The sequence below is a fragment of the Thamnophis sirtalis genome, unplaced genomic scaffold (genome assembly GCF_051295495.1).
Source record: "Thamnophis sirtalis isolate CommonGarterSnake01/CBP01778 unplaced genomic scaffold, rThaSir2_p1.2 scaffold_4, whole genome shotgun sequence".
NCBI classification, from domain to species: domain Eukaryota; kingdom Metazoa; phylum Chordata; class Lepidosauria; order Squamata; family Natricidae; genus Thamnophis; species Thamnophis sirtalis.
Window position 1 is genome coordinate 26,527,652 of NW_028261384.1, and position 20,868 is coordinate 26,548,519.

General features: G+C 39.5%; 1 protein-coding gene across 2 annotated transcripts in view; it reads left to right on the forward strand.

Annotated features, from left to right (window-relative positions):
* The window catches only part of PTER (phosphotriesterase related), a 41,328-nt gene that overhangs the window by 13,695 nt on the left and 6,765 nt on the right, over positions 1-20,868 (forward strand). The window contains exons 1-3 of one of the 2 annotated variants that reach the window (XM_087712650.1): positions 3,734-3,824; positions 9,729-10,190; positions 16,343-16,608. In XM_087712650.1, coding sequence (XP_087568776.1) covers positions 9,759-10,190; positions 16,343-16,608 — 698 coding nt within the window. In that variant the 5' untranslated portion in view covers positions 3,734-3,824; positions 9,729-9,758. Of the gene's footprint in view, positions 1-3,733; positions 3,825-9,728; positions 10,191-16,342; positions 16,609-20,868 lie in introns of those variants that run through there. The other variant, XM_014057129.2, reaches the window with a different exon arrangement.

Here is a 20,868-nt window from a genome sequence, read left to right on the forward strand (position 1 = left end):
TTGGGTCCTCCCAGGCCATTTTGCTCTTTCACTAGGTCCCTGTAGAGCATAGTCCTTTCCACCCCACCAGGTCCCATATCTTTCTCCTCATTTACCTTTTCAAGTTCTCCAGATCTCATACTGGGGAAAGAGAACAACAATGCATCACTGTCTTCTGGAAATGACCATCATCGTTAGCACATCTGAAACTGCTTGCAAGTGGTCCACTGCATGGCCCAGGAATAAACTCTACTGTTTTGCTGCCTTAACAAGGTCTGCACAATACTTTGCAAACTGGTAGCAAAATGGAACACTTCATCTGTGGGCTGCATGGTGGCCTTGCAGAAGCCATTATGTGGGTGAACCAAACTGTCAGCAACTTTCAGGAGGCAGCTATATAAACCATGGATATGTTGTCTGACTTTGAGTCTGGAGGTCTTAAAAATGTAAGTGTGAAGTGTGTATACCGAATAAGCCAGGGGTGGGTTGCTACCAGTTTTACTACCGGTTCTCAACCTGTGCGCAATGCGCGTGCGCTGTTAAGTGGAAATTATTCTGCACACATGTGCAAAACAATTTACAGTGTACAGCACATGCTCAGTCACTAAAATCCAACATGGCGGTGACATTAGTGGCAGTGAGGGAACTAGTTCAAGAGCATGTCAGGCCTGAGTCGCTGCTGATTCTGTGACTCAGGCCTGAATTCCAGTACCGGTTCAGCCGAACCGGGCCAAACTGGCAGTAATCCACCTCTGGAATAAGCCCAAGGCCAGAAGGGTCGGAGTAGGGCAGGATGAGGCGAGAGAGGTAGGGGTGTTGCAACATCCCTGCAGTCAGTTGTAAGAGTGAATGGCCATCAGGAGTACTGTAGATGAAACTTCAAAACAGGATTATAAAATAGTTTTAGGGGGTTCTATTATAAGTTTGAATGTCTTTTAAGAGACCAATCGTATATTGAGAACTATCGGTAATTCTAGCTACTCCAATCTGTGAATTATTCTGATGATATATACATATTCAGAACAAAGATATATTGTTATAGTATCTTGAGAAACAATTCTCATGGAAATATTCTGTATATGGATATAAAGATGCCTGTTTGAAAATAAAAATCACATTACTTAAACTTTATTATTCTAATGTTTTATAGATTGAGATTATATTAATTAGTGATTCTGAAAACTATACTGTATGCACCATTGACTTTCTACAGGTCACATTCAGAGTTATTTGGCTTAAGTGATAAATTCTAAATTAAAATGATTGTTTGATTCAGTAGCAGTTTGATCTTTCTTTGCCTTTCCCTCAACTCCTTTTGTATTGGTATGTAGAAATAAAAAATAAAATTAACATAAGACAATTTAGTGCTGATTGCTAAAAGTATTTTGAAATACTGCAATTTAGTTTTATCTCATCTTGAGGATGTACAAAATTAATGTGGCATAACTTTTGGACCAGTCTACTTCATTAGTGCATGGAGTATGTTTCTGGAAAAGGAGTAATATATATTTAGATCTGTTTGCTGGGATCAGACGTAATATTAAACAGTGGAAAATAAAATGTAAGAGGTGCACACAATGGTTATCATATATTTATATTTTCCAGTAAAGTAGTTACTGTAAGTTCTCTGCAACAAAAATATATATGATAACTTAAAAACCTAGCGATTGTGAGGCCTAATATACAAGAGTTTATCTATATATAAAAGTCTTGTGTCTGATTGTTTGTAGCCTTTGTGCTGGGGTGAGGGTGGTGGGGGGTGTTGTGCATGCCTGCAGGGGCACAGGAGCCATACGTGCATTGCATTATGGCTGTGTGTGCACGTACACGCACTTTCGGCACTCAGCCACAAAAAGGTTAGCCATCACTGGTATAGATTGTACAAAATTTGGAAATCATGACTTCTGTAGAAATGAAATTTGGCAAATTTATAACCACTTCCATACTGCTTCACCTTCCAGCTTTACTTCTCAGAAACTTACAGGTTGCATGGTACCAGAAAAAAATGCAAAAAGCATTTCCTTATCCTCTTTTCCACTTCCTTCTGACCTTGTGCTCAATTAACTGATAGTAAAATCTGTGAATGGCAATCAGTTCGCCCTCCTTACCTATATTTGAGCTCCACGCACGCGCACTGAGTATACGGCACCTGCGCGATGCTCCCCCGAGCAGCTGGAGCATTGCGGAGCCTCACAGGAGTTAAGGACGCATGCCCGTACCAGTTGCAACGGGATCCAGAACCCACCACTGCTTGGATGCCTGCTAGTAAGATAAGGCAGGCTGGGCACCATCCGCCAGTCATTGAAGGAGGTCTCGCCAATCATGGAGGGAGGATACTGGCACACTGGAATGAGGTGCAGTTTTCCTTGTGGTCTGTGTTCTCCTTTGTTACTCCTTCCCATAGCAAGATGGCAGGAAGTTCTGCAGGTCAGCCTAAGAAAAGAAATGATTTCTGATGCCCCATGCAGGAACTTGGAAGTTGCTCTCACTTCCATTACCATCTATGATCATTCTTTTTCTATGTTTAGGTAAGCAAATAACTCTGAAAGGATGTCACAGTGAATCCTGGGTTGTCTAGTGTTAAAATAAAACTGTTAGCTTAAGTTTTGTGGCATTCAAGCTCTGTTGAAAATGGATGTTCCTAAAAATATATTTGGACATGGCATATACATTCTTGCATTGCTTAGCTGGCTAACATATGTAGTGTGATAAGAAAAGAAGTATGGTTATGTAATTCCTCTGAAATTATATTACACTATGAATCTCTATAACCAAGAACAGGAAGAGAAACTGATTTATTCTGTCAAGATTTTTCTACTAAAAGAAGTGTCAAAAGTTTGAGAAGTTGATAGAAGCCATAAAGAAATTGGATTTATTGAATTTATTCTGATATAATAAGACCTGCTATTTGCAACTAAAATAGCATGCATCATTTCAGATTGAAATCACCTGGGATAGATGTTGATTTAGTAATTGCAAAGAAATAGTTCAAATATGTGAATCTACTCTAGTGTTTTTCACAATAAATTTATACAGATGTACAGGAGATTTATTTACAGTGCAGCAGTTCCATGTTTTTAAGGAAAACTTCAGCCTGATAAATAATAATCTATAAATTTAAAATAATTTTTAGATAATTCTAGCTTTTTAAATTACTTTTGTTTTGTGCTATGTCTTACATTGTTCACTATTAGCAAGAGAGTTATGTTTGTTCAATTTGTTTTATTTGTAATGCATTGACTAGAAGGTTCAGCACAGATAGTACATGTGAAGTTGTATTATATTGTATTGTATTATATGTGCTAGTCTTTCCCGACTCTAGAGGGTGGTGCTCATCTCCGTTTCAAAGCTGAAGAGCCAGCACTGTCCAAAGAGGTCTCTGTGGTCATGTGACCAGCATGACCAAATGCCAAAGGCGCCTGGAACATTGTTACCTTCCCACCAAAGTGATCCCTGTTTTTTTACTTTCATTTTTTACGTGCTTTCGAACTGCTAGATTGACAGAAACTGGGACAAGTAATGGGAACTCACTCCATTACGCGATGCTAGGGATTCGAACTGCCGACCTTTCAACAAGCTCAGTATCTTAGCCACTGAGCCACTGTGTCTCTTTAACTTCCATAAGCACAACTCTTTAGTGAACAAGAAAGCAATAAAATTAATAAATGTGTGGCAAATCAGTCTTTAAGATGTTGATGTCAAATGATTTTAGAATGCCAATTTATATTTTATTTGTCAATAAAAATTGTAGATGTGAATTGCGTGGGATTCTGGAGTATAACTGCAGTGCAAGTGAAAGGGTTAAAAGCATCTCATCCTCCTTGCTGATACTGAATCTCAATCAGGTATTAATATCTGCTTACTTAGGAATAAAAAGAGATACTTTTCATCAGTATAAATTCATAAGATGTTTTTATATTTAGAATTAGATTAAGTGTCAATGGACGGATTTGTGTTGATATAGAATTTAGATTGATATTTAAAATATAATTTAGATTGATGTTAAAATGCCATTTAATGAACACTGGCAAAATATATTTTAAGGGAAGACTTATTAGCCTCCCATTTTGTCTTGATTATAAATATGCATCAAATCACTGAACCTTTCTCAGACTTTTAGGCAGCTGGAGTCTGGATCTTACCAAAAGTACTTGATTAATGTCTGAGTTGGGCAACTTGACTTTAATCAAAATGAACAGAGGTTACCCAAAAGAAGCATTTTGCTTTTAATGATTCACACTTTAAAAATCCCCTTGGAGAGGTTAGGCATTATTTTGTTAACTAGAAATAGTTCTAGTGAAAAGAGTAGGGTCTTCTCTTCTTCTTATGTTCAATCAGCAAGGTAGCATTTTGGCCCATATTCTATAATCTTATTTTAGTACTATTCTTTACTGATATTTGTTTTTAGAATAGATGCACTTATCACACTCATTTTTTTTCCAAATCAAGTTTTTTTCTAACTTTGTAAAAAGTAGGGGTAGTAGTTAAAGTAGGTAAGTCATTACAAATTGAAAATAATATATCCCTATGGCATAATGATATTTTTGCAAAGCTGTCCAGTCAGTAACTATTTGCCTTGTGACATGGATCTACATGCCTTGTTGTGTATTTTCTCTTTGTAACATTATGTTTTGCATACAATAGATGATTTGTTAATTTCCTGTAGAAGTAATGCACTTTTGGAAATTCTACTCTCTTATCTGTTGCATTTACACAAAAGGACAATGCTGAAAATCGGCTCTGAGATTATTTTTTTGCAAGTAACAAAGAAATGTTTATGCTATTATGAACTAAAAGGCAGTCAGAAAGGGCTTCTGTTTGATCAATAATGTATGCTCCAGTTAGTCCTATCCTCTGGACATCATTAAATAGTAGTTTGTTTCATAACTGATCATTTTGGCTGACTAGAATTTATAACTATCTCCTCAAGCTTTTTCATTGTCCAGCAGGCAAGAGTGAATCGAAATAATCAGTTGTGCTTAGTGATAATATGGAATATAAATAAATAAAGGTTTGAATTAGTTATTAACTGTTGGAAGACTGGGGTTGCAAAAGCTGATTTCTTGCTCTTGTTCGTACTGGAATGATAACCTTTGTTTTTACATATTTTGAACTTTTCCTAACAAGCTTAAAACTTTTGTATAAGACATATTAAATTAAATTGTACATTTTAAAAAATAACAAGCCTTTTAGATTTAGTTAATAATTTTAATAGTTAAGCAAGACTAATTTTATGTACAAACAGGAAATCATCAAACTATGCAAAGATTCACATAATTAAAAATTATTGGCATTGAAAGATCTGTATTTTGTTTTTTGTTTATTTCAAGGTTCTAGTCAGCAAAATGGAGGGTAAAACTTTTTTTAAAGACTCAGAATTTGCTTACCTATTTATATCTGGTTACTTTCATCATGAGCAAAATGTTTTTCTTTTATATTGGTATCTTTGGAAATAACGGATTTTCAATCCCTTAGGCAATGTGATATATTTTCTTATATGATTATCCCATTTTTATAAGTAGTACAAGATTATGCTATCTGGGCGAGATCATTCGGAGGCACGGGATAAAATACCACCAATATGCAGACGATACGCAACTGTATCTGTCCGCCCCGTGCCAACTCAATGAAGCGGTGGACGTGATGAACCAGGGTCTTGAGGCCGTTAAGAACTGGATGAGCGCTAACAAACTGGTACTCAACCCGGACAAGACCGAGTGGCTGTTGTGTTTTCCTCCCAACAATTTGGCCAATGTTCCAACACTTAGGCTGGGGGGTCAAATTTTATACCCCTCAGATAGGGTCCGCAACCTAGGAGTCCTCCTGGATCCACAGCTGACTTTTGACCACCAGTTGTCAGCTGTGACCAGGCGGGCATTTGCCCAGGTTCGCCTGGTCCGTCAGTTGTGGCCCTACCTAAACCGGGAGGCTCTCGCAACAGTCACTCGAGCCCTTGTGATCTCTAGGCTGGAATACTGCAATGGGCTCTACATGGGGTTGCCCTTGAAGTGCATCCGGCGACAGCAGTTAGTCCAGAATGCAGCCGCGCGAGTGATAGTGGGCGCACCGCGGTTCGCCCACGTTACACCCATCCTCCGCGAGCTGCACTGGCTACCTGTCGATCTCCGGGTGCGCTTCAGGGTACTGATGACCACCTTTAAAGCACTCCATGGTAGTGGATCTGGGTACTTGAGAGACCGCCTTCTGCCGATTACCTCCCTCCGACCGATTAGATCTCACAGACTAGGGCCTCCTCCGAATCCCATCTGCCAGTCAATGTCGACTGGCGACTACACGGAGGAGAGCCTTTTCTGTTGCAGCTCCGACCCTGTGGAACGATCTCCCCGTCGAGATTCGTACCCTCACCACCATCCAGACCTTCCGCACGGCCCTTAAGAGCTGGCTCTCCCAGCAGGCCTGGGGATAGGTTCTTAATTTACCCGCCCGAGTGTTGACTGTTGAATGCAAGTTGTGTTTTATTATTTTCTTTTGTTCGCACATTGTTTGTCTTCTGATATTGCACCCCCTTCCCTGTGATTGTAAGCCGCCCTGAGTCCCCTCAGGGAAAAGGGCGGCCTATAAATCTTAATAAAATGTCTTAAATGTCTTTAAAAATGGTCATGAGTAAGACCTATTGGATTTAATTCCTCTGTAAGACTAAGTTCTCAAGTACACTATAAAAGTTACTTCAGCTATTTTGTGCTTTTGATCAATGTTATTTTCTATTGTTTTTCTCAGTGTTCTTGTTGAATTGCTATATTATTAAATATTGTTTGGTTCTTCAATGTTATTCATTTTACAAATGTGTAAATTGTCTGCTCTCAGACACTCTTAATTCTATTCCAAAGAAGGAAAGCCATTTAAAAAAAACACACAATTTAGTCACCATGTATGAGTGACTAAAATATGCAGGGAAATAAGCAATCTGATGGATGTTCAATATTTTTAAGCAATGATATTTAATTTAGTAACTTCCTGCCACCAGACTCCTCAGTACTTAAGTGGATAAACTGGCAAATCTAAGCACACAAATTGCTATAATTGGCAACACAGACTCAGTACTCTGCGGTTAGTATCTCTTTATTTGGCCTAATAGAAAATAAAAATTTAGACATATTGCATTACAGGTAGTCCTCGATTTATGACCATAATAGACCTCAAGCGAGACTTTGTTAAATGAGTTTTGTCCCATTTTACAGCCTTACATGCCACAATTGTTAATTACTGCAGTTCGTAAGTTAGCAACAAGGTTGTTAAGCGAATCTGGCTTCTCTATTAACTTTGCAGGGAGGTTGCAAAAGGTGATCACATGACCCTGCGGCACTGCAACCATAATAAGTATGAATTAATTACCAAACGTCCAAATTTTGATCAAGTCACTGGGGATGCTGCAAAGGTTGTAAGTGTGAAAAATGGTCATAAGTCACTTTTATCAATGCCATTGTAACTGCAAATAGTCACTAAATGAACTGTTGTAAGTCTGCCTATATGCCCAAACTTCCATGTTTAAGAAAGGTTTTAGAAAATAATAGAGAACACTGGATAAAACTGATTTTTTTTTTACTGTTTATCGTCTGGTTTCAGAGTCATATATGGTATTGAAGTGAATTGTTCAGCCTTATGCATAACGTTTGTTAGGATCTGTCCTAGTTTGTTGGAAATGTCAGCAACTTTTGATACTATCAATTATGGTTTCCTTCTGGATTGCTTACAACAAAAGGGTGGGAGGAATTAATGTTTTCAGCATCCTTATCCAGTAACTTCAGGCTATTATGGATTGTACCAAATTATTTTTTGTCCAAAAACTATTGGATCTGAATCCCAGATAGCTTTAAACAGAGTCATGCTGACCCATAATCTGTTTCTTGGTTCATGGCTTCTGCTTGTACTGTATATATATAACCGGACCCTGGCAACAACAACTGATGTTTTTCTTAGCTCTAGAATGCAACAACAACCTCTATTTTTTGAGGATGTTCAGCAGAATGTGAAGGTATAGAAGCTGATAAATGAAGCCATTTGCCAGTGCTGCAGAGCTATGAGCATAATATTGGCTGCCTGTTTGTTTTGGTTCCAATTTAATATGTTGATAATTACCTATAAAGATCTCCATAACTTTGTAAAAATTACAAAGATTCTACCCAATCAGCGTACTTAAACCTGGATGGCCTGAACTGTATCCTTGCTCTCCTGCCCACCCCTCACCCATGATTTTGGGATAGAAGGGAGGAAGCAGGTCTTTTCGGTGGCTGCACCAATCCTGGGGAATAGCCAGTCAAGGTTTAGATGACTCCCTCATTCCTTGTGCTGGTTTATTGTTATTGTTTTCAGTTATGTCTTAACTAATAGCATTTCTACTGTAAATGTTCAATATTTAATTGGTATTAATAAAACAAATTTAATTTGTTTAAAATTAAAATTAAATTTGTTTAATAGTACTATAAGATCCCTTCGAGACTTTTTCATTTAGCAGAATGGAAATTCTGCTAAAGAGCCGAGGTGGCGCAGTGGTTAAATGCAGCACTGCAGGCTACTTCAGCTGACTGCAGTTCTGCAGTTCGGCTGTTCAAATCTCACCGGCTCAGGGTTGACTCAGCCTTCCATCCTTCTGAGGTGGGTAAAATGAGGACCCAGATTGTTGTTGGGGGCAATATGCTGATCTGTAAACCGCTTAGAGAGGGCTGAAAGCCCTATGAAGCGGTATATAAGTCTAACTGCTAAATGAAATGAAATAAAAGAAGTTCTAGACTTTTCAGAAATGAAGCCACTTTTTGCTATAATTTATGTTGTTTATAAGATTCAGTCTTCATCCACATCTGGGTTATTGCTGTATCCATTTTGAAAATATCTCCTGCATAGAAGAAAAGTGTAGATTTTGGGTTTTTTTTGCTGAATATTTTCTCTGCCTGTTCAGTTCCCCTTGATTATTGCAGGATTTTGTGTTCCTGAACTATGCAGATCCTCCTATGTCCCTTTATTTTTTGTTATTGCATCATTCACTTGCTGCAACAAAAATGGTTGGTCAGTTAGTTTAATATATGACATACTTTGCTTCTAGTTAGAAAAAAAGTATTTAATCTGTGTTTATATATTCCTTCTATTCCCTTAGCAATACATTATTTTGATGGTTTATACTCCTTTCTCTCTCTCAGTTGTGATTCTTTTCCCAGGTAGACAATTGTACAATTGCAGCTATAAGTTAACTGCTGATGCCTTTTAAATATCTGTGGTGTGCTTGATCAGTATAAGCTGAGAATTTTGAGTTCAAGACTCTATGATTAGGGAAAAACCAGAATCACTTTCACTATTTATTTCTTTTTATGAACTGTAAAGCTTTGCTGTTTTTATGCTTCAGAGATGCTTTTGAAACAACCAGTGAGTATTTCAAAATGTATAGGCAATATGTATGAAGGAAAATTCAACATACATATATCTATTTATTAGCAGCAGCTATATTTCCTGACTGTAATTTATCTTTCAGTCTTCAGAAGATTCCAGAAATCTTATCAAATATTTTAAAACCATATTTGGAACAGCATATGACAAAATAGTTTTAAAGTCCCTAGAATCCACAGTGAAATAAATAAAATTCATCATTACTTTCATAAAAGTCCGGGGGGGGGGGGGTTCCCCTTAATAGCAAAATAGAAGAAAAATATTTAAAATAAGTTCTTGCATGTGCCTACAGTGTCTTTGTTAATATGCATAACAAAGATAGCATGTAATTGTTTTTTATTCTTTTCCCCTAGAAAACATATTTTAAGTCAATAAAGCAAGAAATGTCTTTGCTGAAAGGTAAAATTCAGACTGTATTGGGCCTGATAGAGCCTAGCCAACTGGGCTACACATTGACCCATGAACACTTGACAATGGGCTTCAGCTGCTGTTACTACCCACCACCTCCAGCTCAAGAAGCTCTTGCTGAAAAACCCATTGAGATGAAGAATTTGTTTTGGCTTAAACAGAATCCTTACAGCCACAAAGAAAATCTTCTACTGTACGAAGAGACAGATGCTGTGAGAGAAGAACTCCTTCATTACAAGGCTGCAGGTGGTGGAAGCATAGTGGAAAATACAACCAGTGGGATCATGCGAGATGTGAAGATACTAAAACAGCTTTCAGAAGAAACTGGTGTCCATGTTATTGCTGGGGCAGGTTTTTACGTAGATGACACTCATTCCTCTGAGACTAAAGCTATGTCTGTGGAACAGGTAGGTATCAAAATGATGTCATAAACTGAAGAACCATTTTCAACATTCCTGAATAAACCTAATAGATTATAGATACTACAGGGCGGGGCATAACCTTTTCCTAGGGGGTCACAGCAACACTTGTAATAACAACACAAATAATTCATACACCATTCGAAAGCCCATCAAAAACTGAGTTTATTGACACAATTTAATAGTCAGTATGACCACCATTAGCCCTTCGAACAGCATTCAAACAAGGTGGATAAGAACACAACAAATCTTCAAACAGTTCCATTCGATTTTCCAGATTTTTCAACACAGTTTCCAAATTCATTCTCAAAGTTTTAACCGAATATCGATTTTGACCTTGCTCCTGAATCATCAGAGCTTCCACTTCATCCTTAATTATGGCCCCAATGTTCTCTGCCGGATTGAGATCTAGCGAATTTCCCGGCCAGACGTCATTGCCCCAAAATTCGACATTGTTTTCCTTTAACAATTGCTGAGTCGCATTTGCACGCATGCAAGGAGCTTTGTCATGAAGAAAGACAGCCTCACCAACCACCAAGACATTGTCTGGATCACTGAGAAATGGAATGACATTCTCCAATAAAATTTTCTCACGGAAATAACTGCCATCCCAGGATTCCCCTTTATCCTTCAAAACCCAATGCAGTTTCTTGGCTGTGAAAATGACGAAAATCCCGATGCAAGTCGGATTGCGAACGATTTGTCGATATCGTTCATGTTTGGCGATGTCGTCGACGTCTTTAGCCCAAATTCGATCGTTCTGGAAATTTGGTTTTCGAATGGCATAAACGAAGAATTCGTCAGATGGCGCCAAATGAAGAAAATCTTCCTCGGTCCATTCAGACAACCAATTGCACAACCAAAGCCGATCTTGAACGTGTGTTTGAGTTTTCAATGGTTTGCAAATGACGTGGAATGGCTTCAAACCTTCTCGTTCTCGATATTGGCCGATTGTCCTTTGATCAACTCGTTTTCCACGAATTTGAAGGATTTCTTGGGCCACTTTTCGGTTTCCTTTTCGTTGTTTGCGACTGCCAGTTGCAATGATGGCTTTGCTTTCTTGGGACAGTTGCAGAGGACGCCCTTCTCCAAATTTTGTGAAACATTCTTGGGCTGTTTTGTTCCAATTATCAGTAACCCAATCCGGATGACGTTTCAATTTGTTTGCAATCCATTTTCGATTGATAAACGTCGCTCCAGCATCGCGAGCCTCTCGAAAGGCAATGCATTTTATTCTGTCAATGATCCTTTGTTCTTCCGAATCTAATTTTCCAGCCATTCTTAAAGCAAATTTAACATTTAATAGCTCATTCAATTCAGTTTTTTATGGGCTTTAAAATGAGGTGTCGCGGAAGTTGTAAACTGCTGTCGATCTTGCTGTGACCCCCTAGGAAAAGGTTATGCCCCGCCCTGTACACTCATATACAAAGAAGTATTTACTCCATCAATAGATAAATATTTCTAGATGGTTGCATGAGAGCAGGAATGCAAAACAATTCTGTTTAAATCTGTAAGCACAACGGGTTGAACACATTTTAACAAGTAACAGAAGACCCTTGTTTGCACTAATTTCTGTTTGTGCAAAAACTAGCCTTTCTTTCACATGTATCTCAGGAGCTGAGCTGTTGTTCCTTCCAATAATTTAGGCAAAAACTAAATGTCAAGCATAAACTGATTTAATTGTGATTTTTTTCTCTCAGTAACACACTAACAATTTTTAATTTATGTAGCTTTCATGCCCTTTAATATATAGAATTGCTATTCAAATTAGCATATTTTATGTTGCAAATGACTCTTCATTCAAAACTAAATCTGTACATTCCTGAAATATTTATTATGTGTCTGTTTAATATGAGTAACAGTTATTTGTTGTTCAATGACAGGAAAAGGCTTTTTTTTTACTCATATAATTATGTTGATTCTGTCAATACTTACAGTATTGCAACCATTCTTCATTTAGCAGCTGAGTTGCGCTATTGTTAAGTGAAATGGTTATTAAGTGAACATAGGTCAGAGAGAGAGACATGAATATCAGCGGTTGCTGCCATATAATTTATATTAAATTCTGTCTCCTTAGTCACTTGTGGAAGGGTCCAGGAATGGAATGAGTTATTCTCACATCCAATCTGTCCACAGATTAAGTTAAATTTGAAGCCACGCCTCTCTGCTTCCTGCGCCTGGCTCCACTTTCAACTCAGTCTGGCCAAGTGAGACACCTTTTTTGTCTCCTGCGAGTTGTTCCTTTTAAAAAATCTCCATTCCTCTTCTACGCCTCCCCCCTTTGCCTCTCCTCTAACACTCTGTGGCAGTTCATCTTCGCCATCAGAAGAGGGAAGCCAAAGGCACTGGCGGATGACCTAGGTTGGCATTAATTTGGATTAATGTGCTCCAAATGCCATCTATAGATTCCCCTGTGGCAGCACTGGGCTCGTCCTCATCCCTGGTATCAGGGGACATAACCGATAACTTTATCTTCAAAGCTGAAGATAAAAAGGCTGAACTTAACCTTATGTAAGACATTGAAGCTGCATCCTGTGCCATGCAGGTGGTTGCCTCAACCTCATCCTTTAACCAGATCACTCTTCTGTGGCTATGTCAGATGCAGGAACATATTCCCTCACATGACCTTAGATTGCAGTAGAACTTGAGTAAGCTGATGCCACACTCAGCGTGGTGAAATACGGGTCCAGGGCCTTGGCAATTTCGGTGACCTCTAGAAGATTCCTATGGCTTCATAACTGGCAGGCAGGTGCCAAGTCCAAGTGGCGGCTGGCAGCTTCTCCCTTCTTGGGAGGGCCAGTTGTTTGGAGAACCCCCTGGACCTAGTCTTGTTGAAGACAAGAATAAAAAGAAGGTATTGCCCATGGTGACCAAGTGTTCGGAACAGAATCTGGCTCCGTATTACCGTAAGCCTTCTTTCTGGGCCCAGGACCAGGAATTCCATCAATTCAGGTACTTTCCTCCCCCTAGTGATAGACAATAGGATAGACAGATGGACAGGGTGTATCCTCGAGATACTAGCCCCAAACTAAGAGGCCCTTTCAAAGGGGAGGTAGTTGCCCGTTCTACAGAGGCAAGTGATTCGTGAGCAAATCCTCCAATAGGCAGCCGCCTCTCTTTGCGGATGTATGGGATCCCATTACCACCAATCAGCATGATTAGATTTAGTCCTCATCCAGAATTTATCTCCCACCCCAAAATAGGTTCTGGGTCTTCTCTTCCCTGAGGAACCAGGTCAAGCGGAATCTCATAAAGGTGGCAATTCAACACCTTCTTGATATTCAGCTATTGAGCTGGTCCCTAAGGACCAGGAGGGATTGGGGTTCTACTCCTGTTTGTGGTTTCTAAGAGTTTGGGTAGAGGGCAATTTTGAACCTTAAACCTTTGAACTCCCACATTGTATATAGGAGATTCAAGATGGTTTCCTTGAAAACCATTCTTGAGGGAATTAGACGAGGGGACTTTATGGCTTCAGTTGATCTCACGGAAGCATACCTCCACATTATGATCTATCATGATCATAGAAAATTCCTGAGGTTTTCTTATAGGATACTCACTACCAGTATAGGGTTCTTCCCTTCGGTCTCGCTTCAGCTCCTCAGACCTTTACCAAGATTCTAGTCACCCTGGCTGCATACCTAAGGTCCGTCCCTATTAGGATACAGTGTTACCTGGATGATATTTTGGTCCATGCAGCCTCATCCGAGCAAGGAAGGACTCATCTGTTCCTAACAGTTAGAACCTTACAGGCTCACAGATTCGCCATGAATTTTGATAGAAGCCATTTAGTTCCTTCAAATAGGCTTTAACACCTGAGAGCTATTATCAATGCAATGGAGGGTAAAGTTTACCTGTCCCCTGAGCATAGAGAAGGCATTGTAGGGTTGCTTAGGCAGGTCCATGGGGAGCGGTCTGTTCCTGTTCTGCTTCTGTCCAAGCTGCTGGAGAAAATAATTTCCTGCACTGCTATAGTGCCATGGGCTCACCTCCACACCAGGACACTACAGTGGCTGCTGCTTCCTCATCAATAGAACAGCACAGCATCTTGCTTCATTCAAGATCAAAGTTCCACCCCAGTTCTCCTAGCTCTGGGTTGGACACCGGCTCTATGGAAGGGCTCAGTCTTGAAGGATCTGGTGAGGCTCAACTTGACTATGGATGCGAGCCTCTTCGGCTGGAGGACTCTGCTATATTTGCAAGTAGAGCAAGGTCAGTGGGCTCCGTCAGACTTAAAACACAATATCAATTGGCTAGAACTCAGAGCAGTCCACTTAGCCCTCTGACACTTTGTGGAGCAATTCTCCAACTGCCACCTGCTAGTATTGACAGACAATGTGGCCATCAGATCCCACATAAACAAACGGGGAAACTCACTCTGTGGGTCTCTGGCGCGAGACACTTAAACTGGGACCCTGGGAGGAACAACATCTCTTGTCCCTGACTGCAGAGCCAGTCCAGTCAGGACTGGACAACGAGCAAGTTGTTTGGCTCAGCAGGGCCACCATTGACCACGGCGAGTGGCAATTCCAACCCGAACTCTTCCACCTGATTTGTCAGAGGTTTGGATAGCCACTTATGGATCTCTTTGCATCACCATTGAATGCCCAGCTCCCCAGATTCATCTTCCTATTCCCAGCTCCAGGAGCAGAGGATGTAGATGGATTATGCTGCTGATGGCTGGAAGGTCTCCTTTACGCTTCCCCCCTCTTTGTCCTCATTCCCGGGGCCCTAAGGAAAGCGGTCATGGAAAGGACAGATATTATCACAGTGGCACCCTTTTGGCCCCACAGACCTTGGTTTGCAGATCTGATGGACCTTTCGATCTCCGCTCACTGGAGAATTCCTGAGAAGGTTGCCCTATGCCAGGGAGTCCTGTTGTACCTGAAGCCCAGTGGCTCCAGTTGACCACCTGGCACTTGAGTGGGAACATCTAAAAGCAGCCAACTTTTTAGATAGAGTAATCGGGACTATTGAAGCTTTGTGTAGGCAGCCCACCACACAAATCTATAATACCACATGGTTTAGGGGAGCAAAAGTGGTTCCTGCTTTAGCCTCTATTCCACAAATCCTAGAGTTCCTGCAGGATGGGTTTGAGAAAGGCCTTTCTCACAACACCATCTGCAAGCAGATAGTGGCCCTCTCCATCATGCTCGGGGATGAAGGGAACCATTCCCTAACTCAACATCAGGTCATCAAACACTTCCTGAGAGGGGCGGCTAATCTTAGGTGGTTCACAGGTTCCCCACGCAGGATCTACCTCAGGTACTTAAGGTCCTCACAGAAGAGCTTCTTGAGCCGTTGAGAACTGTCAGCATGCAGTATCTAATGCTCAAGGTGGTCTTCCTAGTGCCGGTCACATCCACCAGTTGCATATTGAAATTAAACGCCTTGTTATCCAGGGCATCTTTCATCCCAATCAGTCGTTCTTCGTTTGAATCCTGATTTTTTGCCAAAAATTAACTCCCCATTCCACAGAGCACAGGATTTCTGCCCAGCCCCCTCTAGTGGCATCGATTGGATGTAGGCAATAACCAAATATCTTTGGGACCTGACTTCATGTAAAAGTGATTCTGCCAATTACAAGAAACTTTGTAATGTTTGTTTTAAGGTTAGATCCCAATGCATTTTTGCTTTTGGATTACTTACAATTATATACTTCATCCTATTTTAATAAATAACAGAAATTGTTTCTTGCAATTTTCATAGAGCCAAGGTGGCGCAGTGGTTAAATGCAGCACTGCAGGCTACTGCTAGATCAGCAGTTCAGCGGTTCAAATCTCACCGGCTCAGGGTTGACTCAGCCTTCCATCCTTCCGAGGTGGGTAAAATGAGGACCCAGATTGTTGGGGGCAATATGCTGACTCTCTGTAAACCGCTTAGAGAGGGCTGAAAGCCCTATGAAGTGGAATATAAGTCTACTGCTATTGCTATTGCTATGACACCCTTCCGTTGATGATATAACAGAAATGACATCTTTATTTCGAATTGCAGTGGGTTCTGTACTGCAGCTTTTTTGCTTGGAAAACAGAATATTTATTTGACTGGTGGAAAATGTTGAAATGTCCTTTTTTTGTCTCTTCTTGCCACAAATTATACCCACCAGAGAGAACACTTACCAAAATAACATTGGTTTTCTTTAGTTGACAGAAGTTATTGTTAATGAAGTTCTCAATGGAGCTGATGGAAGCAATATCAAGTGTGGTGTAATAGGAGAAATTGGCTGCTCTTGGCCTCTGACAGACAGTGAAAACAGAGTTCTGAAAGCAACAGCACATGCCCAGGCCCAACTTGGCTGTCCAGTCATCATCCATCCAGGTCGAAATGAGGATTCACCTTTCCAGATCATTAGAATTTTGCAGGAAGCTGGGGCTGACATCTCAAAAACTGTGATGTCTCATTTGGACAGGTAAATTGGCTTTCAGGCAACTGAACTCTTATTTACGTGTTGTATATTTATTTTTGCATCTGAAGAGTGGAATTTTAAGGAATTAATTAAATCTATATACCATGTTTTGATATATCATTAGACAGAATAGCTTAATTTTTACTTACTGGCAGTTGTAGTTATAATGCTTAGATGAATTATCAAAAAGTTAGTGACAAATTCTTTAAAAATACTCAAAACTAAATAGTTTAAAGGAGCACTCAGTTCTGCTAAAATCTAGTTGTTTTTTTAAAGCCTAGCTGCTTTGTAGATTATAACATTCATTTATATGTAAGTGTCTTCTTAGTCCCTGGTTGGTTACCTTAAATAGATTGTATTTTTCAAATGAAATAGACTCAAAATCTACTTAATATTATCCAGTTCTATTTATGTCAGAGAACTGTTCTGATTCATAATTCAAAATATTTTATTGATGTATAGCTCTTACAGCATTGTTTATATTTTATGAAGCCATACATACCTCTTCTGGGTACCTGTGCTATTCTTCCAATATTTCACAGGAAAAATTGCCAGCTTTTTCTATCCTTTTTGTTAAACCTTTCCAGCTTATGTACATCTCCTTCCTTCATCTGGATATCTACATAGTATGCCCAAGAAACTGTAATTCTAATTCCCATATTTCACAGATACTTTTGTCTCTTGTTTACTATTTATGATTCCATTTTTAAAAAATGAAATATTTCACACTAGGTCCATTGATGTCTTGAATAAAGTATAAGTATAATCTTCATTGTCATTGTACTTAAATACAACGAAATTAGCTATGACATGATATATTTATATTTTGGAAAAGAAATAGTTCCTATGCATAACAACCTTCCAGTGTCTCTTAGTTCAGAAGTCCCCAACCCCAGGGCTGTAGCTCACTACCGGGCTTTGTCCTATTTGCAACTGGGCCACGGGCTGGTGTAAACAAGCATGATGCAGCTTGATTAATGTGAGCAGCAGGCCAGCATAGTTTGATGCAAGCGGCCAGCTGAGAAGCATGTACATGTAACTTGCAGTCAAACTACTTGTGCATGTGTGTGTGTCTTGGCCCATTGCTTACGTCAATTGAGCTGAATGTGTGCTCCCACACATCACTCACATGGCCTGGTTCCCTTCTCACCCTCAGCCAGGCTGCCAAGCCGCAAAGGTTGGGGACTGCTGTCCTGGTTTGTGGTATACAATAGTTTTCACATAAAACTGCTTATCATTGCCTCCTTATTGCTGTCTAAGTATTAATCTATCTAGATGTTTTAAATTAACATGGAATTTTGTAGCAAGGTTACAGTAAATTGGATATGAAGCTGGATGCCCTATTAATGTTTCCACCGGGATAAAGAAATACAGTTTTGTGGTCGCCAGTCAAGACAAACAACAAGGCAAGTTAGGTTGACGTACCTCAAGTAGACTTGGCCCTGGATAAGTCAATTGATGTTGATGTTCCTGACTTGCTGTAGGACTGATGGACTGAGAAGGACCATGTATTGCAGTATATGGCCCTTCTCAGAATATGAAAATAGTTAAGATAGAACAGTGAAGTTATAGAGCAGTGATGGTGAACCTATGGCACCTATGGCCAGAAGTGGCATGCAGAGCCATCTCTCCAGGCACACCAGCCATCACCTGTTGTTCTTCCAGGTTCTGGCGTGCATATGTGTGTCATCCAGCTCGTCTTTGTGCATGTGGGAGTGCTGGAAACCGGAAGAACAGCTCCCTGGTGCACACGTGTATGGCGGGAAACTGAGCTTCTAGTTTCTAGTGCTCCCACGTGTGTGCATCAGGAAGTTGCTCTTCCAGTTTTTAATGTTACTCCCCACACACATACTCCCATTTCAGCAGTCAGTGCTGAAAAGGTTCGCCAACACTGTCATAGAGTGTACATTTTGCAAGGAGAAAAGTTCTAAATTGTATCCACGATATCTCTGAGTAATATTTAGAAAAAAATGCCACGTTAATTTGGTTAATTGTCACCAGTGTTCACAAGTCCCTCTGTTTGTGTGTTGACCAGTCTTCCTGTTGGCCTTCCCTGAATCAATTGTCAAAGTTTTGAGCTTTTTTATAATATGTAAACTGATATTAGAAATATATCTGTAGAATAAGTAACCTTCAATAGCTCAAGAGCTAGCTGTTTGAGGACAATGATGAATCTTTATCATTTTCCAGAGTTTTTAACGTTTGTAACAATAATACCAGGCAAATAAATGTAATGTTGGAAAAGACAGTGGGCTTTACTAGATGACTCATTTTGTATTAGAACAGCAAGGTATGGCTTCTGAAAACAAAAACAATATTGCACTTAATCAAGAGTATAGCAATGAATGTTCCCTTTCTTCAACTGAGAAAAATGATCTATATATCCGAGTCTCTGTGACCTTGTGTGGCCGGATGTTGGCAACTTGACAATTATTGATTAGCATTACCAACAGATTGAAGCTATTTTGAACATATAACTATCATGAAAATATGGGATGCACTATTCTTTCTGTAGCACTTCCATAATAGCACTTCCCTTCAAATAAAAATGAAGGATTGGCAAACTTGGTAAGTTTTTCAGATTTGATGAACATTCTGGAGAAAAGAGTCTAAAGCAGCCCAGTTAGAAGAGTCCCATGAATTTCAAGAGAAATGAAGCCATGGCTGGAAAGGGGAACAGAATGGCATGTTCTGGAGTAGTGTTTCTTAAACTTTGTGATTTCAGGACCCACTTTTAAAAATTATGGAGGACCCCAAAAGATTTTTAATTTGTAGATTTTGTGGATCTCTGAGAGTGTCTTGATGCATCCCCAGGAATCCTTAGATCACACTGTTAAAAATAAATACTCTTCTAGAGGCATTGCTGATTGGAAAATAAGCATAAGTAGAGGTCACAATGCTGAAACTTTTTATTATAGATCCTTGAAGGAAAGTAAATATGCTACCAACCTATTTTTCCATTCTGCTCATCTGTGAGGCATTAGAAGAAAAATAGACTTTTTCCAGATTGCAAATACTTCTCTGTCTGATTGCCTAGAGGTGAACCTTGATTGCCTCAGGTAATCAGGCTGGTGGTTATTAACAGGCCTCATTTAAATGAATTCCCTTTTCTTTTATATGTTAACTAAAAGATTGCTGGCATCATTCTTTGATTTGTGATATCAAATAAAGACAAAATAGAGTACACTGTGGTTCTTCAAAATAGACATTTATCTTTATAAAATTTTCCCCACTTCAGTATCTAGAGGTGTCTTTATGAAAACCCAAAAAAGCATGGCAATTTGAAAAACTTGTTAGTTACCATTTCCGATTTATGTAAACTCTGAAAATTACTGAAAAAAAATGTATTAGTTAGTGTTGGCAGGAGTGAGGAGAGCATGGTGGCCTGGTGGTGAAGACGCTCACTTCCCACTGGGAAGATTAAAAGTTCAATCCTAGACAGCGGCAGATGTTTCTCTCAGGGTGCAAAGATAAAAGCCTGCTGCAAATACCATATAGCATCAAGAAGAGCATCCGGCCAGTAAATCCTCAACTCCATTCAATCCCAACTGTACCCTGAATCAAGGGATCGCCGAAAGAAAGAAAGAAAAAAGAAGTGTGATTCCTGCTGGTGGCAGTTATTTTTTTAACAAGGGTTTCTTTCATCCTACCTGTTCCTCTTCCTTGATATTCTTGTTCAGTCAAAACATTGCATTTTTGTAAACAGTTATTTTTAGAATAACACATTGTGATGTGATTGAAGGATCACTAGTAACTTGTAAGACATTAAGCACCAGTATTTGAAGTTGCACATATTTGTGTATGCTTTTCATTTTGTTCGATATGATTCTTTCCTGAATCTATAATTTATTACCATTCTAACACAAATCATAGACACAGGAACTTTCTCATATTAGTTGATTGTCTCCATATTATCATGCAGCAAGAAATGCTTGATCACATGTCATGTTTGATCTATGGAATACTTTCTCTCCTTGCCTTTGGCTGAATTTAGAAAATTAATCAAATCAGTGATAAAAATATGGAGTGTTGCCCTTTCATTGCTCTAGGTTAGTCCTATTTCAAACCGAAAGTACATATTAAAGCCCAGACAAGTGTTTCTCAAAATATGGTTCAAGGATCCCTGGGGATCCACCAAGACCCTCTCAAGAATCTGTGAAATCAAATTTATTTGCCAGTCACTGAAAAATAATAGAATATTAAAATCTCATCAGACAATTGTGAAAAGTGGTAGTAGCAGTGAATGTGGTTTTTTTAAAAATA